At 42.9% G+C, this 26,265-nt stretch overlaps 1 protein-coding gene across 4 annotated transcripts in view; it reads left to right on the top strand.

Annotated features, from left to right (window-relative positions):
- DDI2 (DNA damage inducible 1 homolog 2) overlaps positions 1-15,551 on the top strand; it is a 40,423-nt gene extending 24,872 nt beyond the window's left edge. Inside the window, exons 7-9 of one of the 4 annotated variants that reach the window (XM_046663181.1) lie at positions 625-728; positions 2,131-2,320; positions 7,220-15,551. In XM_046663181.1, coding sequence (XP_046519137.1) covers positions 625-728; positions 2,131-2,320; positions 7,220-9,114 — 2,189 coding nt within the window. In that variant the 3' untranslated portion in view covers positions 9,115-15,551. Of the gene's footprint in view, positions 1-624; positions 729-2,130; positions 2,321-4,593; positions 4,657-7,219 lie in introns of those variants that run through there. The other 3 variants (XM_046663185.1, XM_046663183.1, XM_046663182.1) reach the window with 3 other exon arrangements.
- The last annotated feature ends 10,714 nt before the right edge of the window (positions 15,552-26,265 follow it).

The following is a 26,265-nucleotide window of genomic DNA, read 5'->3' as shown; positions in this document are numbered from 1 at the left end:
TACTGTGTGTAAATTTCATACACTCTTTTGTTTGCAAGATTTAATAATAGCAAAATAATTTTTTTGAAAAATCTTCTGTGTAAAGTAAGAGGAGTAATTGAGGGAAGGGGCCAGGAAGGAGACCCGCAGCAAACACGGGCCTTGGTGTTGTGTCTGGTTTGGCAAATAGAAACTTGATTATAACAGGCAATGATAAACGGTTTACTTCTTGGAGGCTAATTAAAAAGTGTACAGATTTTATCTTCCTTTTAGAAAATCTTTTATAGCTGTATAGGAAGCAGGTGGTTAACTTTGGAGGAATTGGTCTTTTTTTCATTTTTTGTAATCCTTTAATGCCAGCTTTCCTCACCAGCTGAGCACATGTTCCCATGGCATCACATATCAAGCCGGGTGTTCTGCGTAGCAGCTCTACCAGATCCACTTGATGAGCTGGTGCCTTCATTGGCTTTTACACTGATCATTAGTCTTACTGGATTTTCATACTTAACTCACCTGTTTGCATGCTTTGCCGTGGCTTTGACTGATTGCAGAAAGCAAGACACATAATGATAGATATATTTCCAAGGTTTACCTGGGCTTTTGAAGCAAAAATCAGTAACCTCTTCTCTTCTTCATGTGCTTTAGCTCAGGTTCAAATTGAAGGAGATTTCCTGGCGTGTTCCTTCTCTATACTTGAGGAACAGCCCATGGACATGCTTCTGGGACTGGACATGCTGAAACGGCATCAGGTAATTAAGAGCTTCACTTTCTTTTTGCATCAGCTTTTTGTATGTTATATGGTTGTTGCAGCATCATTTCTCTTTGTTGTGTATACTGGAAAACTAAGAAGCATGGTTTTTCAAACCTGGAAGTTTGTTAATTGATGATATTGTCATGCAAGGTTTGAAATGATGTGTCAGTAGAAATAGAGTCTGTTTTTGTGAAATCTCTCTGTTACATCCTGCTGTCTGTTTTGAGATTATAATAGGCAATTTGGTTCCCTTGTGTGATTTTTAATTTCTCGTTAGAACTTAAGTAATTTTTGATGGTTTTGTAGGGAGGTGTAGATAACACATAATGATGATTTTACTGCAAGTGTGAGTTTAGTAAATCCTTAGTAGCTGGTCAAACAGTACTTGGGGAGAAGAACTTCAGGATTAAGGAAGAAGGTGTACATAAGATGTTGGGAGTGGAATTGTTTATTTAGTACAAGGAGAATGATTTGTAAATATATTTATTTGCAGTGATATTTATATTTCTACTCTGAAGCCTAATAATTAGTTTAAAAATTAATTCCTCTTATTGAAGAAGCAATTAGTGTCCACTGGATAATAAAATTTTTCACAGCAAGGTTTCATATCTAGTCAAAATTTTTATGGCACTAATACTCTTTAAATTTTAAAAAATTAAATTCCTATAAAATATAATGTATTGATATTCTAATCAAAGTACAGCATTTTAAGTAGAAGGAATGAGTGAATGCATGTTTGGATAAAGCCTAATTTATTGACTTGTCACTGCCTTTCCTATTTTTTACTCATGGTATAGACCAGCAGTTTCCAACGTCATAGATAAAGTATATATGTGTGTAACTGTTCTATATTAATTATAAAAATACACAGTAAAGGAGGCTAACATACATATGAAATAAAGAATACTTTTGCAGAGATTGCCTTGCCCACAAACTGCTTTTGAGACCATTGATATAGAGCTTAAATGTAAGCTGTACTTTATACAATAAGCAAAAAGGTAAATGTAAAACTGTATAAATAGTATGTCTCAGTCTTTAAGAAGAAGTCACTTATATGTTTCTAAAAGGTGGGCTGCTGGTTGTGCGTCATATTTTTCCAAACTTTGTACAAGGAATGTATATTACATTTAAATTCAGAAATAAACAGATGTTGTGTTAGACAAATAGGTGTAAACTGTGTGCAATAAAGATTATTCTGCTATAAACTGAATATTTAAAAAATTGTAAATTAACAGACAGTGTTACCTAGGTTAAAGTTTAAATACTTTTAGGTAAAGTCGTTTTTTTGAGCTGTCTCTGTCAATGTTGCTCTTTGTGAATGGAGTTTTAAACTCAAGATCCTAATTTTTCTGCATGGCGTTCTATCTGCTATCATCGGTCTTTGGTTTCTTCCTTCTAAGTGTTCCATTGACCTCAAGAAAAATGTACTCGTGATCGGCACCACAGGCTCGCAGACCACCTTTCTTCCTGAGGGAGAGTTACCAGAGTGTGCCCGGTTGGCATATGGGGCCGGGCGAGAGGATGTGCGGCCAGAAGAGTTTGCAGACCAAGAATTAGCAGAAGCCCTTCAAAAGTCCGTGGAGGATGCAGGTATTTGGGGTGAACGAGCTCTTGAATGATACTCTTGTTATTGGTGGGTGACCCAGGGAAGTGAGAGCTTCAGAGGGATAGGGACCTTTCCAGTTTGTAATCAGTCTCATCGTCCTGTCGTAGATGTGTTTCTTGTCCTCTCTCCACCTCCTCCCATCTCTAAATAGAATGAAGAAAAACTCCATGTTTCAACAGATCAAGAAACAGCATTCCATTGCTGTGTGCAAGATAGATTGTGGAATTATTTGCTTAGGGACATTTTGGTAGGCTTCCTAAAAAATCTTGTCTTTTTTTTTTTTGTGCCTGAAGAAAATTATAACAGTAAGCAGACACTTCCTTTTGAGTTCAACAGTGTGTCCCTGAGATTTTCTTTTGCTTTCCTTTGGCCCGTTTACTTTGAAGGATAGCATTATCACCATGACTAAGCAACCCTAACCTTTTTAATATCTACTGAAAGTGCTGCCACCAAAGGCAGAAGAACCAACAATAAGAAGCATAATTGGATATTAATCAAAACATAGTATTTATGCTCTTAATGAGATCACAGTAGTTTGTCATTGGGCCAAATTAGAACAGTATGTAAACCACTGAAGTGAAGCTACCTAATACTTTTTTTTCTAAGTCTCAGTGCTTATAGCTTGTTCAAATCTAAAGACCAAGCCGTTTTCTGGGTAAAATGGAGGGACAGTTTTACTGAAATCCCACTTCCATAGGTAATTTTTCCTTATCTGTTACAGAGCATTGACTGTGGGATGAATTTTCTAGAAGCTGAAGAGAATTAACTTTTATGTTTGGGTTATTTTAAAGTCTTGAGCTGTAATTATTCATCAGTGACTAATATCACACATTGCATTTTCTGGTGTGATAAAACGTATTAGAGCTACAAGTTCAGGGAATAGCTTTCTCCAAAAGACAGAAAAGATACGAGCTTTAAAAACAAGCAGCCAGATTTTGCCAGTGTTTGTTACTGGAGAACATCCAAAGGTCTGGCCTTAAGCCTCTTGAGAGTGGGCATGGGTAGCAGATGGAGTTTTCCAAGCTGGCCTTATTCAGAATCTGCTCCACCACCACCTTTTAGCTTAGTTTTACATATAAAGTACAGTTTGGGTGGGTACTTAAGTATTTTGTAGGAAGGGGAGAATTTTGAGTAACCAAGGAGAGATGAAATTAATAGTTTTAATCTTCCCTGCAAGGCAAGCTTGAATGAGTTTGACATACCTACTTAGAAGGTTTTACATTTTTTTAGTAACTTGTCAACTTAGTCATAATACTGTGTATTAATAAAATGAGAATACATTACCATTTTGTGAAATCTGTGTCGTCCCCCCCTCCCCACAGTTTTGGTGCTATTATTTGAGAAACATTAGCTGATGATAGTAATGCTTTCTAACCTACTAACAGGTTACCCTCTTTGGGTAATTACCTTCTTTTAATAAAAAATTTAGGAGATTAAAACAGAAACCACAGATATCTTCAGGCATAGTGAAGGGGATGTACCAATTTCAAGGGATTAACAGGAAATGGCTTTTTACCTGTGTGACCTTTTGTTACTGACAGCATATGGCTCATGCTAATGATGGTAAAGTTTAAATAGTGAAATAATTCTACAACATCAGGTCCTGTTTGTTTGGAACAGCGACTTCCCAGGATGATCAAAATCAAAACTCTGGACATAGTAGGTGAAAGGATTTCTTTGCTAAAGAACTGTTTCCTTGGTGGATGCCTTGTACCAAAGTATCTTTATCTTTTCTATCATTTGAAAAATAATTCAAAGTAGGTGCCGTATCTGATATGTTTTCTAAAAACTGATTAAAAGATTAAAAAAGTCAAGCCAGGATAGATAATTGGGTTTGGTTTGTTTTTCTTCTAAAAATAAGTCTCAACTGAGAAAGAAATTTGGAAAGTGACTGTTACATGTATTCACTCACCTTTACTCCATAAAAAGATTTCCATATCACGTAATTCCATCTATGGGTCTACTTTTTCACCCGTCTCACATTTGCCCATGAATTCTCTATGTGTAGGTGTGTAAAGTTAATTTCTTTCCAAGTTCTTTTGAAAATCTGTTGATGTTGACACACTGCTTTGTGTATGTGAGAGAATTAAAGTGACCAGCAAATCTTTTGGATGTCCAAACTGCAGAAACCTTCCCCACCTTCGATCTGCCAGTTCCTGATTGTAAAGATGGCAAAGGAATGGAGACTATAACCCTGCATGCTGTGTGGTTTGCATTGTTAACCCAAGTTTGCTTGTCTGTTTCCTAATTCAAACAGAGCGTCAGAAGCCATGATGCATGTAGTGTGTGTGTACTGCAGCTGGAGTGGGCCCCAGACCAGGTATTTATAGACACCACGCTAAGCCTTTCATCCAGTCGTCGTCTGTGGTCTGAAAGTCTCTGTATCTGCAGCCGTTTTGGAATTTAGCTTCTGTCATTCACCATCTCACGTCATTTAATCTGGTTACAACTAGCCTGTATATGCATTTGTATGTTGGCATACATACGTATCTAAGCATAATTTCCTATTTAAAACTGTCAGTTATTAGAACAGTCCAAGGGGGAGAAATTCCAGTGAAAACTGTCCATCTGGCCACTGTGACTGTCAGATCAAGAGTATCAGCACCACAGCTCTTTGTTGTTTGAGATAACTACTCTGTTAAAGACTTCATAAGTCCTTTCTTCTGAAAAACTGAGAGTTCTTTTTTCACATTACTGTCATAACTACCTGGAGTTACAGAGGAACAGAAATTTTTATTCTGTTGAAGAAGATATGGAAACTTAGGCCAGCTGACTTGTCCAGGATCACAGAGTCAGTAACACAGGCAGGACTGAGGTTTTATCCTTCCAACAACAAAAGCTGAGACTTTGCTTTTCCCTCTGTCCCTAGCCTGACAGATTTTCCACAGGAGGCACTCTGCTTCCATTTCCCTGTAGTATGAATATGGTAGATGTCGGCCTGAGTATATTGGCTGATTATCAAGACGAGGAAAGGTGATTTTAAACTGTCAACCTAGGACTTTATAGGGGTCTGCAGGCTGGTTGTAATTAGATATATAGCATTTAATTTCTTCTTTCTTTTTCCTTGAAAGGAGGGTTTAAAAGCAGGCATAGTTTAGTTACTCTTAATATCCATTGTCCTCATCCTCTTCTTCTGTCCTATACTGACCCAGTTGTCCCCTACATTTCGGACTTAGGCCAGTGAAACTGACCATCTCAGCTCCAGGAGGACTATATACTCCTTTCATATTGAGTACGAAATACATTGAGGCTCTGTTCACTTTGACCTTACCCAATCATTACAACTGGCATACCAATGCAGAAGGCCGTTATCACCCCACCCTACTCCCCGTCCCCATGCTGCTAACATGGATATTTCACTACACCGCATCTTTTCTGTTCTCATTAAGTCAAAATTGAACCTCTTTCAGAGTCTGCCTTAGGGATTGATAAATAAGACCAATAACTGTGTTTCTAGACTGCAGTGGATATAGTTTGCACTGAGATAAATGCTCTTTTCCTGTTTACCCCTAAACTATAAGTAAGATTGTTTCACAAGAAGTCAGTAACTTCCTGACGTAGAACTTTATCTTCCTATTATGCCGTTGATCAGTGTTGGATTACAATGATTAGAGCCAGTTGAGTTGTAACTGCATTGCTTGATGACTTCTCAAGTCAAGATCAACCCCCCATGTTGGATGTTAACATTCAGCATGAACCGTTCGAGTTGCGTCTGCCCTAATAGATTGTATTGCGAAGTCCTTTTTGTTACCAGCCTTTGACTTTTAGTTAAAGATCTTATAGCGATGGCATAGAGGTCAGTTTTTAACTGGATCAGTGGCAAAAGGAGAGTTGTTCCGTGGCCTGATGATGCTTTCACTGAGGTAGTGTTTAGGTCTGCCATCTTGTGTGAGTGGCCACTAAGTCGCAGTGCCTCTAAATGATCATTGCCTATTGAAAACTGCCTCTTAGGAACTGTCTCCCTCCCCTGACCAGACACCCGGCCCCACTTCGCACATTTCCCTGCCCTTCAAGTATTTAAATGTTCTTACTTACTTGTCCTATTTAATGTGGTAAAGTAACTGATAATCCTTTATGAAGTTGCATTATTTGGTAAGATGATGATTGGGATTTAATCCGTTTGGTCTTTAGTTTTATTGTTGTTCTCTGAGTCAGTGCTCACATAGCTGTATCATGATTTTTGGTAAGTTTGGATAGAAATAAATTAAATAGAATATTTGCTTCCCTGTCTTCAGGAGGTCTCCAAGCATTATGTTCTTCTTTCTCTCTATAATTCCTGCTCTCTCTTAAACACACGTAGTTTTAAACTTCTCATTTATAACCTCAGTGTTCACATTTGAAACACTAAAAGTACGTGGGCATGAGAATCATTCTAGTGTGGAGATCCTCAAAATCTGTAAAGTGCTTGAGAATCACGTGAGGAGCTTGTTGAAAATGCAGATTCCTGGGTTTACTCCCAAAGGTAGTGCCCCAGAATCTACATGCTTAGTAAGCATCCCAGGTGATTTTAGGGCAAGTGGTGGAAAGAACACACATGGAGAAAATATTCTAGAGTTCTAAACTCACTGAGAATAAAAATACATAAATGTCCTTCAGACTTGAGCACTAACCCAGCCATTGTGTGGATGCTTATTAATGGTACTTAAATTCAAAATAGCGATTTACAATATGCATGTTTTATTAAGAAACTGCTTACCTCTTATTCTGATGCTGTGATGTTAAATTGTCTACCACAGTAAGAATGGTTCTTGTATAAGTCTATGAATATAAGACAAACCCGAGTTTAAGGACCTGATTTTGTTCTATCCTGTTTAGATTTGTATCCTCTGATAATTTAGTGGCCTTTGTAACCTGCTTTTTCCTTTCCCTTTTGTTCCATATAGAGAAAAGCGGTAAAGAAACTACCTCACTGGGAATGTCATCGTTACCAACTTCAGATGGATTTAACCATCCAGCCCATCCTTCAGGACAGAGTCCTGAGATTGGTAATTCTACGAGTCTTGCTCACTCTGTCTCTGCTTCAGTCTGCCCCATCAAGCCCAGTGACCCAGACAGCATTGAACCGAAAGCTGTGAAGGCTTCAAAGGCTTCAGCTGAATTCCAGCTAACCTCTGAAAAGAAAGAACACCTTCCTCTCTGGGATCCTTCTGATTGTGCTTCTTCAGCAGACAGTGCTCCAGCAGACCAGAGTCCAGCTATGCCTTTGCAGAGTTCATCCGAAGAAGCCATTGTTGCAGATAATCTGGAGGAATCTGCTGAAAGCAGCACCCAGAGCCTCAAATCTCATCTCCACACAAGACAGGAAGCTAGTTTATCTGTCACAACAACTAGGATGCAAGAACCACAGAGGTTTCTAGGTGAAAACGGAAGGCATCCAGAATATCAGAATCTGAGTCAAGTGAGTGGCCTTCAGCAGCATGAAGAACCAGGGGATGAAAAGCATGAGATTGTACAACAGAATGCTCCACGTGACCAAGAACATCTTTATAACACAGGGGACCTTGAACTTTTTGGAGAAAGGCAACAGAATCAACAAAAAAGTGTTGATTTGGAAGCCACAATGAAAGGAGACAGTCTACAGCAGCATGTGGACCTTACAGATAGAGAGAAAAATATTCCGCCCTCAGGATGCTTTGGCTGCTCAAATGCAGAAACGCTTATGGAAGTAGATGCAGTTGAACAGTCCCTAGTTGCCGTGCTGAATTCAGCAGGCGGTCAGAACGCCAGTGTTAAGGACATTGGTGCATCTGATCTCACCTTAGATGATCCCTTGATGGAAATAGAAACATCAAAATGTGACCCTTCGTCTGAAATTTTGAGTAATTCCATTTCCACTCAGGATTTACAGCTCCCAGAGAGTAATGTTGAAATGTCTGGAACAAATAAAGAATGTGGGGAAGGCTCCCCCTCCTTAAATCCCTGTGGCAACTGTCAGCCCTCTGTGGAGTCAGCAGAGGAAGCTTGCTCATCTATAACGGCAGCCTTGAAGGAACTTCATGAACTTTTGGTCATTAGTAATAAACCAGCTTCAGACAATACATCTGAAGAAGTTATCTATCAATCAGAAATGGTAACTGAGGACCAAACAAGTATTAAGGACCTTTCTGAAAGATGGACCCACAATGAGCATCTTACAGCTACCCAGAAGGAGCAGTGTTCACAAGTCTCCTTTCACCAGGCCGTGTCTGTATCAGTGAAGACAGAAAAATTAACATATGCTTCAGCTGACACTGGAATAGAAGATGTAGAAAATATGAACTTCAGGGGTCCAGGTGATGGCCTGTTAACAGATAAGGAAAATGTTCCCAAGTCTGGGGAATCAATAAACGAGAGCAGTTCTGTCACTCCAGCCTCAGCTGAAACGTCTAATCAGTTACCCTACACCTTAGGTGTAGAAATTTCACCCAAACTTTTAGCAGGTGAGGAGGATGCACTCAATCAAACTTCTGAGCAAACTAAATCCTTGTCATCCGATTTCATATTGGTTACAGATTTGGGTCAGGGCACACAGAATCCAGTGACAGACAGGCCTGAGACCAGAGAGGATGTCTGTCCTGAAGCTTCAGGGCCACTTCTTGAATTTGAACCACCTACCAGCCATCCGTCATCACGTCCCTCCATTCTTCCCCCGTTAATTTTTCCTGCCGCGGACATTGACCGGATTCTCCGTGCTGGCTTTACTTTGCAGGAAGCTCTTGGGGCTTTGCATCGAGTTGGTGGAAATGCAGACCTTGCACTTCTTGTTTTGCTAGCAAAGAACATTGTAGTTCCTACATAACCATGGAAAAGTGGGCTAGACTGTACTCCATTCCCTTAAAAAAGCTACACACACACGCACACACACTCACCACATATACAGTATATGTAGAAACCTGCAAGCAGAATGTTGAGCCAGATTTTTTTTAAAGATTTTTTTCGGCCAAAGTAATTTATGATCTCGTCTGATGAATTTGTCTATTCTATTTGTTAAAATTTGGGCCTTTTTAAATGTACTGGCAGTATGTGCATAGAAAAGCTTTTTATTCTCATTAAGATGATGTATTCTGGAATAAATTGATGGTTTTGTGTATAGCATACCATTTTAGAATGAGAGTGAATGCTTTGAAAAGCCGAAGCCTTGAGAAATCCCACTGCACATGCAGCTAAAAGCAGATGAACTTCACACTTTGGCTGTGTCTGTGAAGTTATGCAAGATATGGCTTGTTGACTCAGTTGTCAATTTACAAACTTTTAACCACATGGTGTGGTGTTTGGAATTATACCCAATGCTCTGTGTACTATGATTCATCAATTATAAGAGGAAATTGAAGAATAATTGATTAATATCTCCTAGAGTGGTATGTTTTTATTCTTGTGGTTAGGATTTGACATTTTAATGGGATGAGCCGGGAGGGTTTAACTTGGGCTGCTTTATACATCGCAGGCTGCTGCATGGATTGCCAAATATCTTGGGTGGGATATTGTGGAAGAATTGACAGTTGAGGAAAATATGGTGCTACCCAGACTAAAAAAACAAAACCAAACTGTAATTCCATTTGCAAATCTTTGGGTGATGTTTTCAAGAACTGTGAGTGAAAAATAATGGCCTAAACACTGGAATTTACTGGAGATTGGGTTTGCTAGTATCTCACTAATCACACCTCAACCCTTAATGACTAATGATGATTTCAGTTCAGTGCATGGCTTGATGCCAGCACTTTATTTCCTTTCTAAATTCATCTTCTACTAGGAAGTTCTTCTGAAGCTCACTTGGAGCTGTGGTCTGAATGAAATATTCAAATGTGATGATAACCTTGTCACTCGTCCATCTCGGTGCTTGGAATGGTCAGTCTGTTTGGTGAGTGTCCTCTGTGGCATTGGAGGTAGAAATTGCAGTTGCTGACTCAAGTGGCCTTGGTAGAGTTTTCCATCCCTTTCTTTCCTCAGGAGTTTCTTTTTTAAGCAAGATTTGTCATATTTGTGTTTACCCTGTCAAGTTAGAGTGGGGCATAGTGCATAGATGTATTTATTGTGGCCTTTTTTATATGAGGACTAGCCCTTGGAAATCATTGTCCTGTGGGTCCCACTGTGCAATAATCCTACTAGATAATTTTTTCCTGGAAAATAAACTTCTCTCTATGTACCTAGCAGGAATCTGAAATCTTGGTTTTATTGAAAAGAATTTTGAGAACAATAATTCCTGATTCCAGATTATAGTTTGCAATGCATTTGAAACAGCAGCTTTGAAGGGGTGATTTGTGAACTTAGTGTTAAATGATTTTGTCTAAAGTCTGACTCTCTTTGAAAACTTATTCTTTCCATCAAATTCAATCATTGAGCACAATCAAAATGGAGGCTCATATCTCAGGAGTTTTTGAAATTTTAATTTGGGGGCACTTAGAGACATTTCTCTTCCACCCTATCCGTCTTCTCTCTTTTTGCTATGATGTTTGTATGTGTGTTATGAGACTTTAGTGATGTGATGGAAAGTCACATAAATTCATCATGATCCTCTGAAGTTAGGAAATGATTGACAGAAAGAGTTGTAGTTTACTGTTTTTAAGAGGGTGCTCAGAACAACAGGTTCGCCTGATTGTCTTTAAAATGTTCTTTGAGACAATCACATGTTGTAGACCCTTTTGCCTGCCCTACACCAAAGATGTAAGATGCACTAGGAAACTGCTTATAGGATTTCTGTCAACCAACTTTTAGAGCTGTGATGGTAATTAAGTAGTTGGTGCTATGATTGAAGCAAAATCTAGTAGCAATGCAATGAACCCCTGTATTTCCTTTATGGGTGGTGACTGGGAATTTATTCTAAGCTTATAAATCTTTAGGGCCATGGAGTGGGGTGGATATAGGGTGAGGGAATTTATCAATGACAATAGACTCCTCCAAAAAGGCCTTCTGTGTGGAAATGGGCCTGGTGGTTGTCTGTGTGAGCCGTATGGCACACTGCTCAGACACTTGGCCACTGAATTTTCACAATGTGGAGATTTGGGAATCGGTCCCAGGTGGAATATACAATATCAATCTGGAGAAGGTTTCATTACAATAGCTTTTTATGTATGTATCTGTATATTTATTTTTAGGAGAAAACTGACTAGGCCTATAGTTGTCCACATACTCTTGTTAGGAATACTTTGAATGAGCTTAAACCCACTTGCCAGATGTCCTTTTTTTAATCATTTATTTTTCAATGTATAATTGCTTTTGATTTTTAAAATTGTATTTCTTGTCCATCATTTGTGTGAAAGTAAAGTTGACATTGTTAGGCATTTGAATCATTTTTAAATTTAGCAGTTCTAGAACACAAAGGGAATTAAGGAACGTGACACTAGCGAACCTTCATTGTCAAATTTTATTCGAAGTGCAGAAATTAGAGATTAACTTCTCCAAGAATAAGGTGAAATCATTGTGAACTCCTCTGGTTGCCAGTAGAACTGAGAAGGGCCAGCCATAACCAGTGATGGGCCACTTTAATGGACGGCTCCTTTGCCATAAACAGGAATGGACAGCTCTATGGTCAGCGCTTACCTCCAAGAGTGGTCTCTGTTTATTCACCAAAAAGAGGGAAAGATTTTCCTGTATAACTTTTGTATTTCCCTTAAATTGGTTCCTGTGTATAAGAATGTACCTGGTAATCAGACAGCTACACCTAGATTTTGCCCCTTGGAGCTGGTAAGAATTATTTCCACTTGTATCTGTTTAGGCCTCCAGACATCAGCCATTAGCCTTCATTCCCACAGTTTGGGCTTTAAGCATTAACATATAAAGATTACCAGTTGCTTGGCAAAGGGGACTGGATAGATGGTGAGTGTGTGTTAAAACTATCCTGCCTTGCAGCCTATGGAACTTTCTGGAGCTGTTTGTCTCCATATGTACTAAAGGGAGACACACCCCATTTGTTTTTTTTCCTATGCATCTCTCCAGCAAGGGATTGCATAAAAATGGAAAGATACATGAGACTTTGTATCACGGATTTTATGATAGCCAGTTAAAGTGGAATCTGCCTGTTCTTCCCTTACCACAGCTTTCTATCTCTAGTAAAAGCCATAAAAATTTAGTTGGTTTAACTTTTCAGTTCATGTGTATATATACATATGTGATTGACAAATATCCTACAGTTAATTTTTACATAGATTAAAAAGCAAACAATTTTTATATCTACAGATATATTCCTCACTTATGGTGGCTTTTATCCCACTGTGTATATAAAACGGCCTTGCACATACCTGGGCAGGAGAGTTGCAGTGCATTCTGATTTCTTTTTCCTGCCTGCTCGGCCCCTGCAGTGAGGGTAAGCAGGGTAACTGAACCGCTGCAAACTTCACTTGTTGCCACTGGTGGCACATCGTAAGAGAAGCTAACTGGATTGTGCATCCTGCCATTCTCTAGCGCACGTACCAAAAAGCCAAATTTCTCCTTTGAATTTGGTGACCAAGTGTAGCCTGGCTGAACTAGAGAGAACCAAACAGTTATCAAGAGTTTCTCTTCCTAGAAGATAAATGTTACCTTTCATGTTAGGAGGTCCATAAAATAAAAATAGCTTTTTTTTTTTCTGAAAGAATCAAAAATGTCAATTCCTATTAAAAGACAAACTAAATTCAAAGCATGTCCTTGAGAACTAGAAATATAAAATCCTGATTCAAGTTCTAGATCTTAATGGTCCCTCAGTAGGTATCCTACGAGTTCACTGAATAAACTAAAGAACTTAAGGGCGAGCCTTTGATGTGCTTGGTTTTCTCTTGTGCCTTAGTTTCTCCAAATAGCAGAGGCATCAAATTTTGGTGGAGAATAAAAGTGGAAGTATCAGAGGGAGCTGGGGGAGTTTGAAAATGGCCCTCTTGGAGAGAGAAGCCACTCGTGGAGTAGTCCTGAGGCTCATCTTTATTGTTGATTCAGAATTATCCTGCACCAAGTCTTTGATTTCCCCAGATAGAAGGATTATAATATGGGTTTTTTGCATCAGGAATACCCAAAAGTGGTTTCTAGATGTTTACTATGTTCTTTGTTGTACTATCAGTATTGTAGCAGTTAAGGCAGAGAAACAGTTTGAGAAAATTTATATATTTGAACAAACAGTACTCTTGAAAGCTATGCAGTGTGAGTTTTTGAACAGGAATTGATCAGTTCTTTCATCAAACTGGAAGTGCCAATGTCCCAGGCTCTAGTGAGCTCTGGGGGCACAGGGGTCACTAAAGCAGATTGGAGCTCTGCTCTCGCGAAACTTTCAATCTAGTAAGGAGACACACAACAAATTTTAGCTTCTAGAGCAAGATCCGTTTTTGCCTATTAGTATGCTTTTAGTTTAAAAGTCATACTAGAGCGATTTGGTGCAAATTCAGAGAAGACTGGGAAAATCCCCAGGCTCAAAATGGAATTAGATGCTGTGAACCTAAAACTGCTCTAAAAAATAAAATATTTTAAAAAGTGGAATTAGAAACCAGCAAAAAATGTTTGACGCTTGGTAGAAATCCTTGAAGAGATCAGATATTCAGAAATCAGTTTATACTGCTTGGTGGGGCAGGGGGAGAATGGCGAAGAGAAGCGCGAGTCAGTGGAAGATGACGCTAAATATGCACCAGTGACAGTCAGCTTTCCCTTTCATCAGGACCTCCTTCCACACAGGGTAGAGATGAGGAGTGTGCTGCGGCGTCCTCCCCACCTCCTTTTTGAGCACAGCTGCTCTGGAATACTGACCATCTGGGCCAGTAGGACTTAGCAGAGGATTCTGCAGGGTTTTGTAGTTTAAAAGCAGCTGAGCGCAAGATGTGAAAAACGGGGATCTAGAGCAGAAAATGTAGCACGCGATGGTTCTAGGACTGGATGGTGGGCAGAATTTATTTACAAAGGGATTCGAGACTACCAGATCTTTCTACAGGACATCTCCATCAAAAGGACATTCTTTAATCCATTATTTAAAATATCACGATGTATGTTGTAATCCTGAGGCATACGGGTAGAATTTCTAGACCTTAACTACTAGTGGCTTCTGAGGCTTACAATTAGAAAACTCTCACATTTATCAGTTGTGTATTGAAGATTGATAATCTCCACCCTCTAGGGGCTGTAAAAGGTGAGAGGATATAGCTGATAAGTTTTAGGGCACAATTTTATGGAATAAAGTCTACAGAGAAAATGGTCCAAGGGTGTAGGAGTGAGAGAATGTTTCTTTTACCTAAAAAAGTTCAGCAAACTATAGAAGACGTGGTGTGGAGGCATGGAATACAAAATTAGAATAATTCCTACAGAAGTATATTTCTTTAAATAGGTACAAGAAGGTCTTCAGTAGCTGACTTGGGGAAGAGGTATGCTGGGATGCTTTTTCCCGGGAAAATACCTGTCTGATGGGAAATGATTTTGTTCACCAGGGGTTGGTTGTACACACACCCTTGGATGAATGCGTCTGTGGCTTAAAGAAAGGTAAACTCTTTATTTCCTCCCCAGGGCAGTCAGATCAGTTTGTTTCCAGATTCTTTTGGTCTGAGATTACCTGAAGCCAACCAGACTTCTCTTTCCTTCCCTGAAGGCCCCGGGCTTTCTGCGTTTATGCCGCCCATCTGAGACCTTTCCCTCTGAACGATTGTATTTCCATTCTTTAGTCTCCTGATCTGCCTTTTGAAATGTTCTGGCGATCTACTCAGAGCAATTCAACTATTGATTGCATTTGCTTCTCTCAGTGTGCACTTATGATGAAAATTGATTTGCTCATTTTTATTCAAAGTCTCATTTCATGGCAAGTTGGGCTTGTTTGCCAGTTTTGTAGCCACATTTGGCAAATCTGAGCAAAGAGAAACCCCTCTTTTCTCTGTCCCCTTGTTTGTTCTTGCAATTGCTCACGTATTGCTTTACTGACTTTCTTTAAGCTGTGAGACTACTGCATCTTAAGAACTAGGCTGATTGGCAAAATAGACTTGCCAATAGCTCAGTCACTCCCATAATGCTTTGGTTTTGAGAGTTGGGAAAACTCTGAGAACTTAAGGGAACCAAACTCAGGAATCCCAAAGGTGGTTGTGTTGTGCCATTGGTTTAGGGGCTAGACATGGGGCCTGTCTGCCGTTGAGTGAACTAGATGCATTTGGGTTTGAGTTTTTGTCACATACTGAAATGTAAGTCAGCCCTAAATAATCAAAACAATTTATTTTATTTTTCTTTTTTTAATAGGAACTTTCTGAAGAAAAAGTGATGTGTAAAACATTTGATATTTAAGACAATAAAGTTTTTATCATAAGACTCTTGTTTGATCAATTTCTTTTAAATTGAGATGGTTACTTTTGTCCTCTCTCTGTCTCCCTGCCCGTTTAAATAACTGACCCCAGGCACCGTGAGTTAGGGCTGCATGCCTGAACAGCAGAAGAAACGGGCGTCTCCAAGCCATGAAAGTAACTTCCAGATAACCATCGCAGGCGGACAGCTACCTGCTGATAGAAGAGATGGGCATTTTGTGATCTGCACGAGCGGTTGATGCACAGTAATGGAAATAACACTGGCGATGGGATGTTGCGTTTCAGGCTAGTCACTAGAGCCAGGCAGCCAGGCTGGGTTTGAATTCCAGCTTTGCCACTTACTGTGTGGCAAAAAAAAGCCACAAAGCTGTGATTTTGGATAAGTTGCCTAACCTTTCTGTGGCCTCAGTTTCCTTGTCTGTAAAATGGGGACTATCAGGGTGGTGGTAGGGATTAAGTAAGTTAACACGTATAACGTGCTTAGAACAGTACCTGGCACATTGTGAGTGCTCATTAGGTGTTAGTGTTATTCATTGTATCACAGAAGGGATTTGAGAATGCCAAATGGAATTTCCCGAAGTTGGGCAATTCTGACAGTCTGATGTGTGGGAAGGGCTCTGCACCATGCAGCCAGTCATTCAGGGTCCTAGACTCCTGGGACGCTGCCCTCATCAACATGTGGCTTCCAAGGTTCCTTTGGATATCAGCATCCAGCCGACATATCAGGAAAGGAGAATGAGGGTTGTTTATGGAAGTTTTCATACCAGGCCTGGAAATGGGGTACATCACTTCTCTAGGCACATGTCACTGGCTGGAATCAGTCACATGGCCATATCAACCTGCAAGGGAGGCTGTGAAGCATAAGATGAGCACAGTTCAGTAGTCAGTTAACGGTCCTTCATTTTACCTCACATAGACCGTAAATAGCTTTCTCCCGAGGAGAGGGGCCCATACCCCATCCATTCACTCAGCTGACCTGGGTTCAGAATCCTCTGTGATGCCCTGTGCTCTCCTTCAGGTCTTTGTTTTTTCCTCCTGAGGAAGATTCGCCCTGAGCTAACATTCGTGCCAATCTTCCTTTATTTTCTTTGGTATGTGGGCCACCATGCACAGCATGGCCACTAACAGAGCCATATGCGTCCATGCCCAGGAACTGGGCCGGGCTGCCAAAGCAGAGCACACTGAACTTAACCACTAGGCAACTGAGGCTGGCCCACCTTTAGGTCTTTTTTGTTTTTCCTTTGAGGAAGATTAGCCCTGAGCTAACATCTGCTGCCAATCCTCCTCTTTTTGCTGAGGAAGACTGGCCCTGAGCTAACATCCGTCCCCATCTTCCTCTACTTTATATGTGGGACGCCTGCCACAGCATGGCTTGCCAAGCGGTAGCATGTTCACACCTGGGATCCGAACAAGCGAACCCCGGGCCACCAAAGCAGAATGTGCGAACTTAACCGCTGTGCCACCAGGCCAGCCCCACCTTCAGGTCTTGATTGTGGCTCTTGATGATCTGGCAAGCAGAGCTCTAGACAACTACCCCATATACAGTGTTGGAGCAGGGACAGGATAACTGCAATAGCAAACCTCACTGAGAAAAGGGAAGAAAGGGAAATACAGCAATCGCTGGCCCCAAAAATTAGAAAATCTTGCTGGTGGGCCTTGTGAAGGGGTTGGGGAAGTTCCTTTATTTAAGATTCTAATTATCTTCTTTGGGAGGAACTCCTTTGTCCATTGCCCCTGGCCCCATCTGAAGTAGGTGATACATCTGCGCTCCTTGGGAGTGGCACAGCCCTCTTAGCTTACTGCTGTTACCAATCTGGGGGACTGAGCATTGTCTAAAGGCTTGGAAAAGGGTCAATGGCTTTTGAAATCTGGATTTATAGTTTCTTTGGCAAAACAATTATTCAGTAACCTTTAGGAGGCTTCTGATCTACTTGCTCCAGTCAATTCTACATACCAGTAACCACACTCAGTGTTCTTTCATATGCACAGTCCTCAAGACTGATTAATTTCTCTGCTGTCTCACTTCCAGTCTGCTCTCAGTGGCTGTCTTGAGTTCATCTGAAAGAGATATGAATGGAAAAACCTTAATATGATTTTTGCTACATGACTGAGTCTTACTGGACTTTTGTATTCAAAGCTTGTTTCAAACTTACCTCTTATTATCTGAAGTCCCAGAACAAGGAAATGAACTTTTACAACCCTTCGAGGCCCCACTTTTCTTGGCTCTGCCTTTAATTCTGCTTACAATGAGCCAATTATTTCCTAAGCTTAGGTCTTTCTTATAGTGATGGTAATGTAAAAGTCACAACACACTAACGACTTTTCAACCCTTCCTCTTAGACTAGAGCTTCAGGCTATGTACTTAATACATAGTTTTGATTGTGAAGTGAACCATCCAAATTGCCACAGGAGACCGTTTTATCAGATGTTTTGCCCCCTAAATAACATGGGTCTCCATTTTTCCAGCCTTCCTGTATTGGTTTCCTTCCCGATCACCAAGGCAAGTGTCTTATTTTAGGTTTTTGTGATGAACGTCCCATTTCAGTACCAATTTCTGTATTAAGAGAGGCTAACTGCTGTACCATACCCACCCCAAATATCAGTAGCTGAACATAATAGAACCTTGTCTCTCCACTAACAGTCTAATGTGGGTCCAAATCAGTGGAGATGGGAGGACCCTTCTCCACGCTGTCATTCAAGAACCAGGCTTCCAGCAGCTCTGCTGTCTTCACTTGGCTTCCAAGGTTGCGCTGGTTCAATGTTCAATTGGAAGATGATGGCAGAGAGGAGAGAATCAAACTGGAGTGGTTTTTAACGAGCCAGACCTGGAAACTACATGCATCACTTTCTCCCACAAAATTAGTGAGAAACACAGGCACCTGGCCACACCTAGCTGAAGGAGGCGGAGGGATGTAGACTAGCTCTGTGCCCAAGAAGCAGAGATGAGCTGACCCAGTTTTTGCCTCAGGAAGAAAGAATATCTTTTTTTTTTTAATATTTTATTTTTCCTTTTCCTCCCCACAGCCCCCCAGTACATAGTTGTATATTTTAGTTGTGGGTCCTTCTAGTTGTGGCATGTGTGATGCCGCCTCAGCACGGCTTGATGAGCGGTGCCATGTCTGCGCCCAGGATCCGAACTGGCGAAACCCTGGGCTGCAGAAGCTGAGCACACGAACTTAACTCGGCCACGGGGCCGGCCCCAAAAGAAAGAATATCTATTTTCTAATGTCAGGGAGCAGAGTCTTGTCTTGACTCCCAGTTATATATTCACAAATTGAGACCCATAATTCTGAACTGTTGAGAGTTGATTTCCTATTGTTGAGAGTTTCAGGACAACTTTCTTACCCTAAAGCTTCTAAATGATGTGTGTCTATGTTTTCCTTGTTTATTTTAAAGTGACTTAGGGGCCTGCCCAGTGGCGCAGTGGTTAAGTGCACACGTTCCGCTTCTCGGTGGCCCAGGGTTCGCCAGTTTGGATCCCAGGTGCGGACATGGCGCCACATGGCAAGCCATGCTGTAGTAGGCATCCCACATAGAAAGAAGAGGAAGATGGACACAAATGTTAGCTCAGGGCCAGTCTTCCTCAGCAAAAAGAGGAGGATGGGCAACAGTTAGCTCAGGGCTAATCTTCCTCAAAAAAAAAATAAATAAAGTGACTTAAAATTAACCATTTTAAGACTCATGAGTAACTTGGAAACACCCTGGGGTGTTACATAATCAATGCGGAGTCGTTGCTTTGTGTATGGGTTTGTGCTGTGGGTCCTTTATTTGAGAAGATTTCAATGTACGTGGACCAGCTGGTATAAATGGGAGTAGCTTAGACAAATGGCCGCTTGTTCTGTTAGCCTCCCTTGCCTATCTAAAAAGAATGGTAGACCAAAGGCTACTTCTCGTTGGAGGTAAGAAGTAATCATTCAGATCCCAATCTTTTGATGATCAATTTCATTTGAAATGAGATTTCTAGTACTCAATAGAGTGGTAGAAATTGTGAGACATCAATTAGTTATTAGTGGAAAGAATTAGGGGTCCTTGGCACAGAGAAAGGGGAATTCACTACATCTGTGTTAAAAAAAAAAACTTTAAAAAGTATCAGGGAAGTAAATGCATTGGGGAGTTTATGGCAGGAATCGATCTACAGCTTGGAGGAGGAAAATGTGAGAAAGGGTAGGATATACACTTAAAAGTAGAAATACAAAGAAATAGAAAAAAAGGGTTCAAAAAAGAAGATAGTTCTAAATTTCAAAATACATAGTAAGCAGAGCATATTGCCATCTTACATAAAAGGGCTAAATTGTCACCAGACACTGCCCCCCAGTTCAGAGCTGTTAGTGTACTAAGGGGATTAACCAACTATACCAGTCCTTTTCTACGGATTTTGTCCTAAAATAAAAACATGAGAGCAAGGGTTGCTTGGTTCCTCCTAGAAGGTTAGTGAAAGCCGACATTTTCCCTGTGTTCTCTCTCCAGGTGTGTGAAATTGAAGTGCCCTGAGGCAGAAATGCGCCACTGTGCCAGCCGCCCCTCGCAGTCCTCCCCTGAGTACACAGCAGCTTCAGCCTTCTAGTTGCTCACGCTAAAACCCTCACTCCTTTCACATCCTACATCCACCCCATCCTAAATCCTGTGAGCTCCACTTCAAAAAGTACTCAAAGTCCAGTCATTTCTAGAACCCTGGTCCCAGGCACCGTCCCCTCTCTCCCGGAGTGCTGCAGGAGGCCTCCACGCTCCTGCCCTTGTCTCCTACCTTCTGTCCTCAGTATCACAGCCAGCAGGACTCCTTTAGGTCAGAGCACACCTCTCCTGAAAGCCCTTCAGTGGGTCCCCATCTCTCTCAGAGTGACAGTTGAAGCCCTTAAAATGCCTCCAAGGCCCCTATTTACCTCTCTTCCTTCACCTCCTGCTTGCCTTCCCTCAGTCAGCTCTACGCCACCCTGACCTCCATATTCCCAGAATTCACCATGCTCTCTCCCACTTCAAGGCCTTTGTATTTGCTGTCCCCTTAGTCTGGAACGCTCTTTCCCCAGACGCCTTCATGGCTTTTTCTCTCACTTTCTTTGGGTCTTTACTCAAACATCACCTCAGTAAGGCCTTCTGGCTGCCTTATCTAAAACTGTAGCCTCTCACCCCTCTTCTGTGTCACTTCCCTTCTTCATTTTTCTCCATAGCACTGACGACTACCTAACATCCTCTGCATTTCGCTTCTGCATCACGTTTATTCTCTCTCCTATCAGAAAGTCAGCTCCGCGAGGTGGGGATTTGCGTCTGTCCTATTCACTGCCCTAGCTCCATGCCGAGAACTGTGCCTGGTGCATAGTAGGCACTCGGATACGTTTGGAATGAATAAATCCATGAACAGCATTATGCTGCCTCAGTTTCTCCCCTCAGAGACTCTAAGGGGTTGTACCAGAAGTGGGGTGACATTGTAGAACTGTGCCTGAAACCCAGCCAGGCAGTTGAGGCCAGTGCACGGGTTTAGGGATTCCAGTCCAGGATGACTGCTGACCTGCAGTGTAACGTAGATTTTAAAAGACAGGTGACATTCTGAAGTTAGTAAGTTTGCAGGCTTCCATGTGAAGTAGTACTTTTTATTATACCCACGTACAAGACTAATCTGGGACGTTGGCTAACAGCACCTCTCTGCTAAACGCTGTACAGACTCTGACCCTAATTCCTCATTCATTGTCTTCCTAGGATGGAAAGGCCCAAATCAGGTGTAAAGAGCAACAGCCTTGTGTTTGGTGCTAGTTCTCTTTCTGTCCTTTTACTTCCATGGCCAACCAAAAAATTGTATGCATCCTTATTGAATTAACAATTAATCAGAAGATAGTAATTCAATAATCAAGGAGTATCATTGCCAGACACTGAGTTGGTGCTGTGAATACAGCACTGCATGAACTGAGCAAAGGTGCGTATTCCCATGGAGCTTACATTACAGCAGTCTCTTTGGAGATGAACAACAAACAAGAAAATGCCAGGTAATAGTAATAAATTCTATGACAAAAATTTAGTAGATTGGCATGCTGGAAGAGACTAGAGGCTACTTCATGTTGAATAAGCAAGGAGAAAATTCTTCTGAGAAGCTAACATTTATATACATTTTTTTGGTGAGGAAGATTCATCCTAAGCTAACATCCATTGCCAATATTCCTCTTTTTTTTTTTTTTTTTTTGCTTCAGGAAGATTAGCCCTGAGCTAACATCCATGCCAATCGAGAAGCTAACATTTAAACTGAGACCTGACTGACAAGAAGGCTCCTGCCAGAGGAGGATTTGGGATGTATTATGTTAGGCAAGGCTGAGGGAACAAAACAGGCCAAAATTTCAATAGCTTATTCCAAAAAAAGAGTATTTCTCTTGGCTGTGTTATGGTCCAAGGCAGTCTTTCTTGGTTGGTGGGCAGCTCTCGTCCATGCAGTGATCAGAGAACCAGATTCCTTAGGTCTCGTCAGTCTGACATCCTCTTTGCTTCATCCTACTCTGTAGAAGAAGAAACAGGGTGATGAAGGAATACGCCCTCCTTTAGAAACCCAGTCTAGACGGGCGTCACTTTACCTCTGTTGACATTCCATTAGCGAGAACTTGATAAGACAGCCATGCCCACTGTAAAGGAAGCTGGGAAGTGTAGTTGAGCACTGTGCCTGCCTACAGTGCTATCAATGGAGAGAACAGCTAGAGGCCTCTGCTGCCCTGGGCAAGAGCATCCCAGCAAAAGCCCTCAGCTGTGAACACATGAGCATTTTTGAGAAAGGCAAGGGAGGGGGGGGCTGGCCCACACCAGCAGAGAGATTAGCAGACGAGCAAGGAGAGTGGCTGGATCAGACCAGCTAAGGCCCTGGAGGCCAGAGAAAAGAGCATGGGTGTCATTGCACATGCTACGACAGGGAGCTGCTAGAGGCTTTTAAGCTAGGAGGTTGAATGATGTCCCAATTTTCGTCGACCCATCTTGCTGACTGGAGAGTGATGGGGAAGGAACGATTGGATGTTCCACATTTTTAAGATACAATCGTCTAGATTAAAGCTATCTTGTTTTGGTTTACACAGTCCTAGAGTTGTAGATTGTCTGGGCTTAAAAGTACTGGAATTAAGGTGTGGGAACCTGGACCATTGCTGTTACGTACAACCGATCCCCTCCTGTCTCCCTGCTCGGATGGGGATCAGCTCACAAGCCTGATGGCCCAGGAAATATTTACTCCTTCTTCTGGAAACAAATATAGTTGCCTTGAGTTGAGGGAAAAGGAAGGAATTAGTCCCTTAAATCATCCTCCACTTTTTTTTTTTTTTTTACAATCCTGTCCAATGACCTTTTAAGGATGTGGCAGGGTGAAGCTGCCAGAATTTTTTCCTCTCTGAGGCAGTACACATCTTTGGAAAGGAGAGCAAAGGAGACTGGAGGGCCAGGTCTGCGGTCTCTGCGATCTTGCCTTCCTTCCCAAGTTCTTCCCTTGTCTGATGGGGTGCAGCAGTAGGAGACTTAGACGAGGACCATGTTTTTAAAAAAGAAGAAGAAGAACAAAATCATTTTCCTGTGTCACTGATTTGGAAACTAAAACAGAGTGATTTGCCCAAGGCCCTAGCATGAGTCAATGTAGGCTTTTGATTCTTGATGCCTCAGAGTCTCATGCACTTTCCACGTGATCGGCAAAGTCTTGTGCAATAAATTAATGGGCTTCAATTTTGAGCTTAAAAGACTCCCAATAACAGGATTGATAGGCATCCTGGGTTTTTCGTTTTTTCAGTTGCCTTGTTTTTGACAGGCAAGGATGGATTCCATATTTGAGCTCTGCACATGGGGCAATTATCTGCCTATGAACACACACACTTGGCCCGCTCCGCTTCCCTGCAAGAAGTCTTGTGAGACTAAAATGTGCCTCTCTTCTCTCACCCACCGACATACCTATGCAAACCTTAGGAATTCGATGAGATTCCTAAGCAATGAGACCATAAGTTCCTCCTGAATGTTGTAAAAAGTTGAATGTGGGGCCAGCCCCATGGTGCAGTGGTTAAGTTCCTGTGCTCTGCTTGGGTGGCCCGGGGTTCTCAGGTTCGGATCTGGGGGTGGAACTACATACTGCTCATCAAGCTATGCTGTGGGGAATCCCACATACAAAATAGAGGAAGATTGGCATGGATGTTAGCTCAGGGACAACCTTCCTCACCAAAAAAAAATAAAAGTAGAATATTCTTTTTTTTTTTTTAAGATTTTATTTTTCCTTTTTCTCCCCAAAGCCCCCCCGGTACCTAGTTGTGTATTTTTAGTTGTGGGTCCTTCTAGTTGTGGCATGTGGGATGCCGCCTCAGCATGGCCTGATGAGCAGTGCCATGTCTGCACCCAGGATTCTAACGGGCGAAACCCTGGGCCGCCACAGCGGAGAGCGCGAACTTAACCACTCAGCCACGGGGCCGGCCCCAAGGTAGAATATTCTTGATTAAAACATTTTTTTTTTAATGGGGTTTGCTACTTAACAGCAGGGAAGAATCACAAAGCTACTTGGTTCCACTTTGGGCTGAATGGATTCTCGGGAGCCGGAGTTGCATCTGACAGGCTGGGGCCTGCAGGCACCCTAGCCTGGGTGGAGCGGCACGGGAGCACACCCAAGCTGTCAGGCTGGTCCTTCAAGGCTGCTTGTCCTCCCACTTGCCTCAAACACCTTTGGACACCTGACAAATCCTCATTCAAAGTAATGTGTCCTCTGCCCTCCGCCTTTTGTCTACCTGTCTAGCTATGGCAGCCTCCTTCCCCACCTGTCATTCTGCCCCTGCCCAGCTCCACAGAAGCTATTCTCTCTTATTTTCCTGAGCTCAATACTAATAAAATGCCCTGAGTTTAGAGACTGCTTCTTTCCCTAACGGCTTAGACCAAGCCGCTATGGGGTCGCCTCCTAGAACAGTATGAAGAAATGTAAAGGGATCCTTGGCTCAGAAAAGGACACAAATAGTTTCCGGGCTCCACCATTTGCTGTATGATTTTGGGTAAATTACCCCCATCCCTCAGTTTCTTCCTCTGGACAAGAGTTGTTGTGGGAGGATACATGAGACAAATGAGTGTATAGCACCTGGCTCAGTGCATGGCACATGGTCAGCACTCAACAGTCATCATCATCGTCATCATCATCATTCGTGTTAAGGACTCTTGCCCTAGATCCTGAGGTGGTAACAGAATGCAGCAACCTCCGTTTTTCAAGTAGTTGTTCTCTTGCCTTTTCCTGACACATAATTTTGTCGTCTTATCCGGTCATATAAAAACAAAACAAAATAACTACCACCATCTTGGGTCTTTTCTGGGGAAGCTGAGGGACGGGAAGGGATCTTTTGGGTGTGCATGGAGTGGAGTCCATCTAGGATAAGCCATTGAGTCAGTGTTTCACGTCAGTGCCGGGGCGACTAGGTCTGGGAGGCTGAGGGAAGGGTTGCCTGAGCACGGAAGAGGGAAAACTGGGGAGCTGAAGTTGAGAATTGGGGTGTCTTAAAAATAAAAAGGGTGGTGATCATTTCGCAATATGTACATATATCGAATCATTATGCTGTACACCTGAAACGAATATGTCAATTGTATCCCCATCTTTAAAAAGTGAAAAAAAAAATAAAATGAATATATATTGACATTTTTTAAAAAAAGAGAGACTAGTGGGTGTATCAGCAATCTATTTATTTGGGGACCGAGTGAGTTAAGTGAGCCAGGCAGGAGACAGAACTGAAGTGGAGGTGGCTTGAAGAGAGGGTGAACGTCAGAGGCACGTGTGGGGAAAGGAGCAATTGCTATGGTGGGGTTCAGGGCTGGGGGAGTCAGGGCCCTGAGGACACGGGGCCCACTGAAGCGGGACAAGGGTAAGAAGGGAAAGGTGCCCTGGGACGCAGGTGAAGTGAAGAAGCTGTGTTTGGAGGTGGGGAGGGACACCAGGGACCTGATGTAGCCTGAAAGTTGAGGACTGGGCAGTGAGGGGGAGGGCCGGAGGGCTGGGGTCTGCCGGGGGCTCGGGCGGGGTGCCCGGGTCTCTAGGCTCCAAAGGCCGGTGGCCTGCTCTCTGGGCGGAGGGGAGCCGGGTCTGAACATTGAGGGGGTCTCAGGGTCCTGGCATGGCGGGGACCTCTGGACTAGGGAAGGGGAGCGTGGGAGGGGTCTCTGGGCTGAGGGGATCTCCAGATCCCCGGGATCCGTGGGGGCCTCCAGGGTCCCCCGGCGGGTGCAGGGGCTGGGGGCACCGAGGAGGCCCGGGAGGCGTGGGTTCGTGGGCTGACGAGGACGGGGGGTCAGGGCCCGGGGTCTGGGGAGGATGAGGGGTCCTGGGGTCTGGGAGCTGAGGGGTCCCGGGGCCTGGTGGGGGGGGGGGGTAGCTGAGGGGTCCCAGAGTCTGGGGGTCGGCGCCAGGGGTCTGGGTGGGGGCTGAGGGGTCCTGGGGACTGGGGACGGCTGAAGGGTCCCGGGGTCTGGGGGGGCTGAGGGGTCCGGGGGTCTGGGTGGGGCGGAGGGGTCCCGGGTCTTGGGCGCGCTGAGCCGTTCCGGGGTCTGGGAGGGGCTGAGGGGACCAAGGGTCTGGGGGCTGAGGGGCCCCGGCCGGACGCTCTGGCTGACGAGGGCCGGAGTCGGGGCCCGGGGTCTGCGGTCCCGGGGACCCCGGGGTCTCCGGGCGCTGGCGTCCCGGCCCGGCCGGCGCCTTGGCGCCGCCCCGCCTGACATCAGTTCCTGCCGCCGCCGCCGCCGCCGCCGCCGCCGCGCACAGCCCG

This window comes from Equus quagga, chromosome 5 (genome assembly GCF_021613505.1).
Source record: "Equus quagga isolate Etosha38 chromosome 5, UCLA_HA_Equagga_1.0, whole genome shotgun sequence".
Taxonomy (NCBI): domain Eukaryota; kingdom Metazoa; phylum Chordata; class Mammalia; order Perissodactyla; family Equidae; genus Equus; species Equus quagga.
This window is presented reverse-complemented; position numbering and strand designations above follow the sequence as displayed.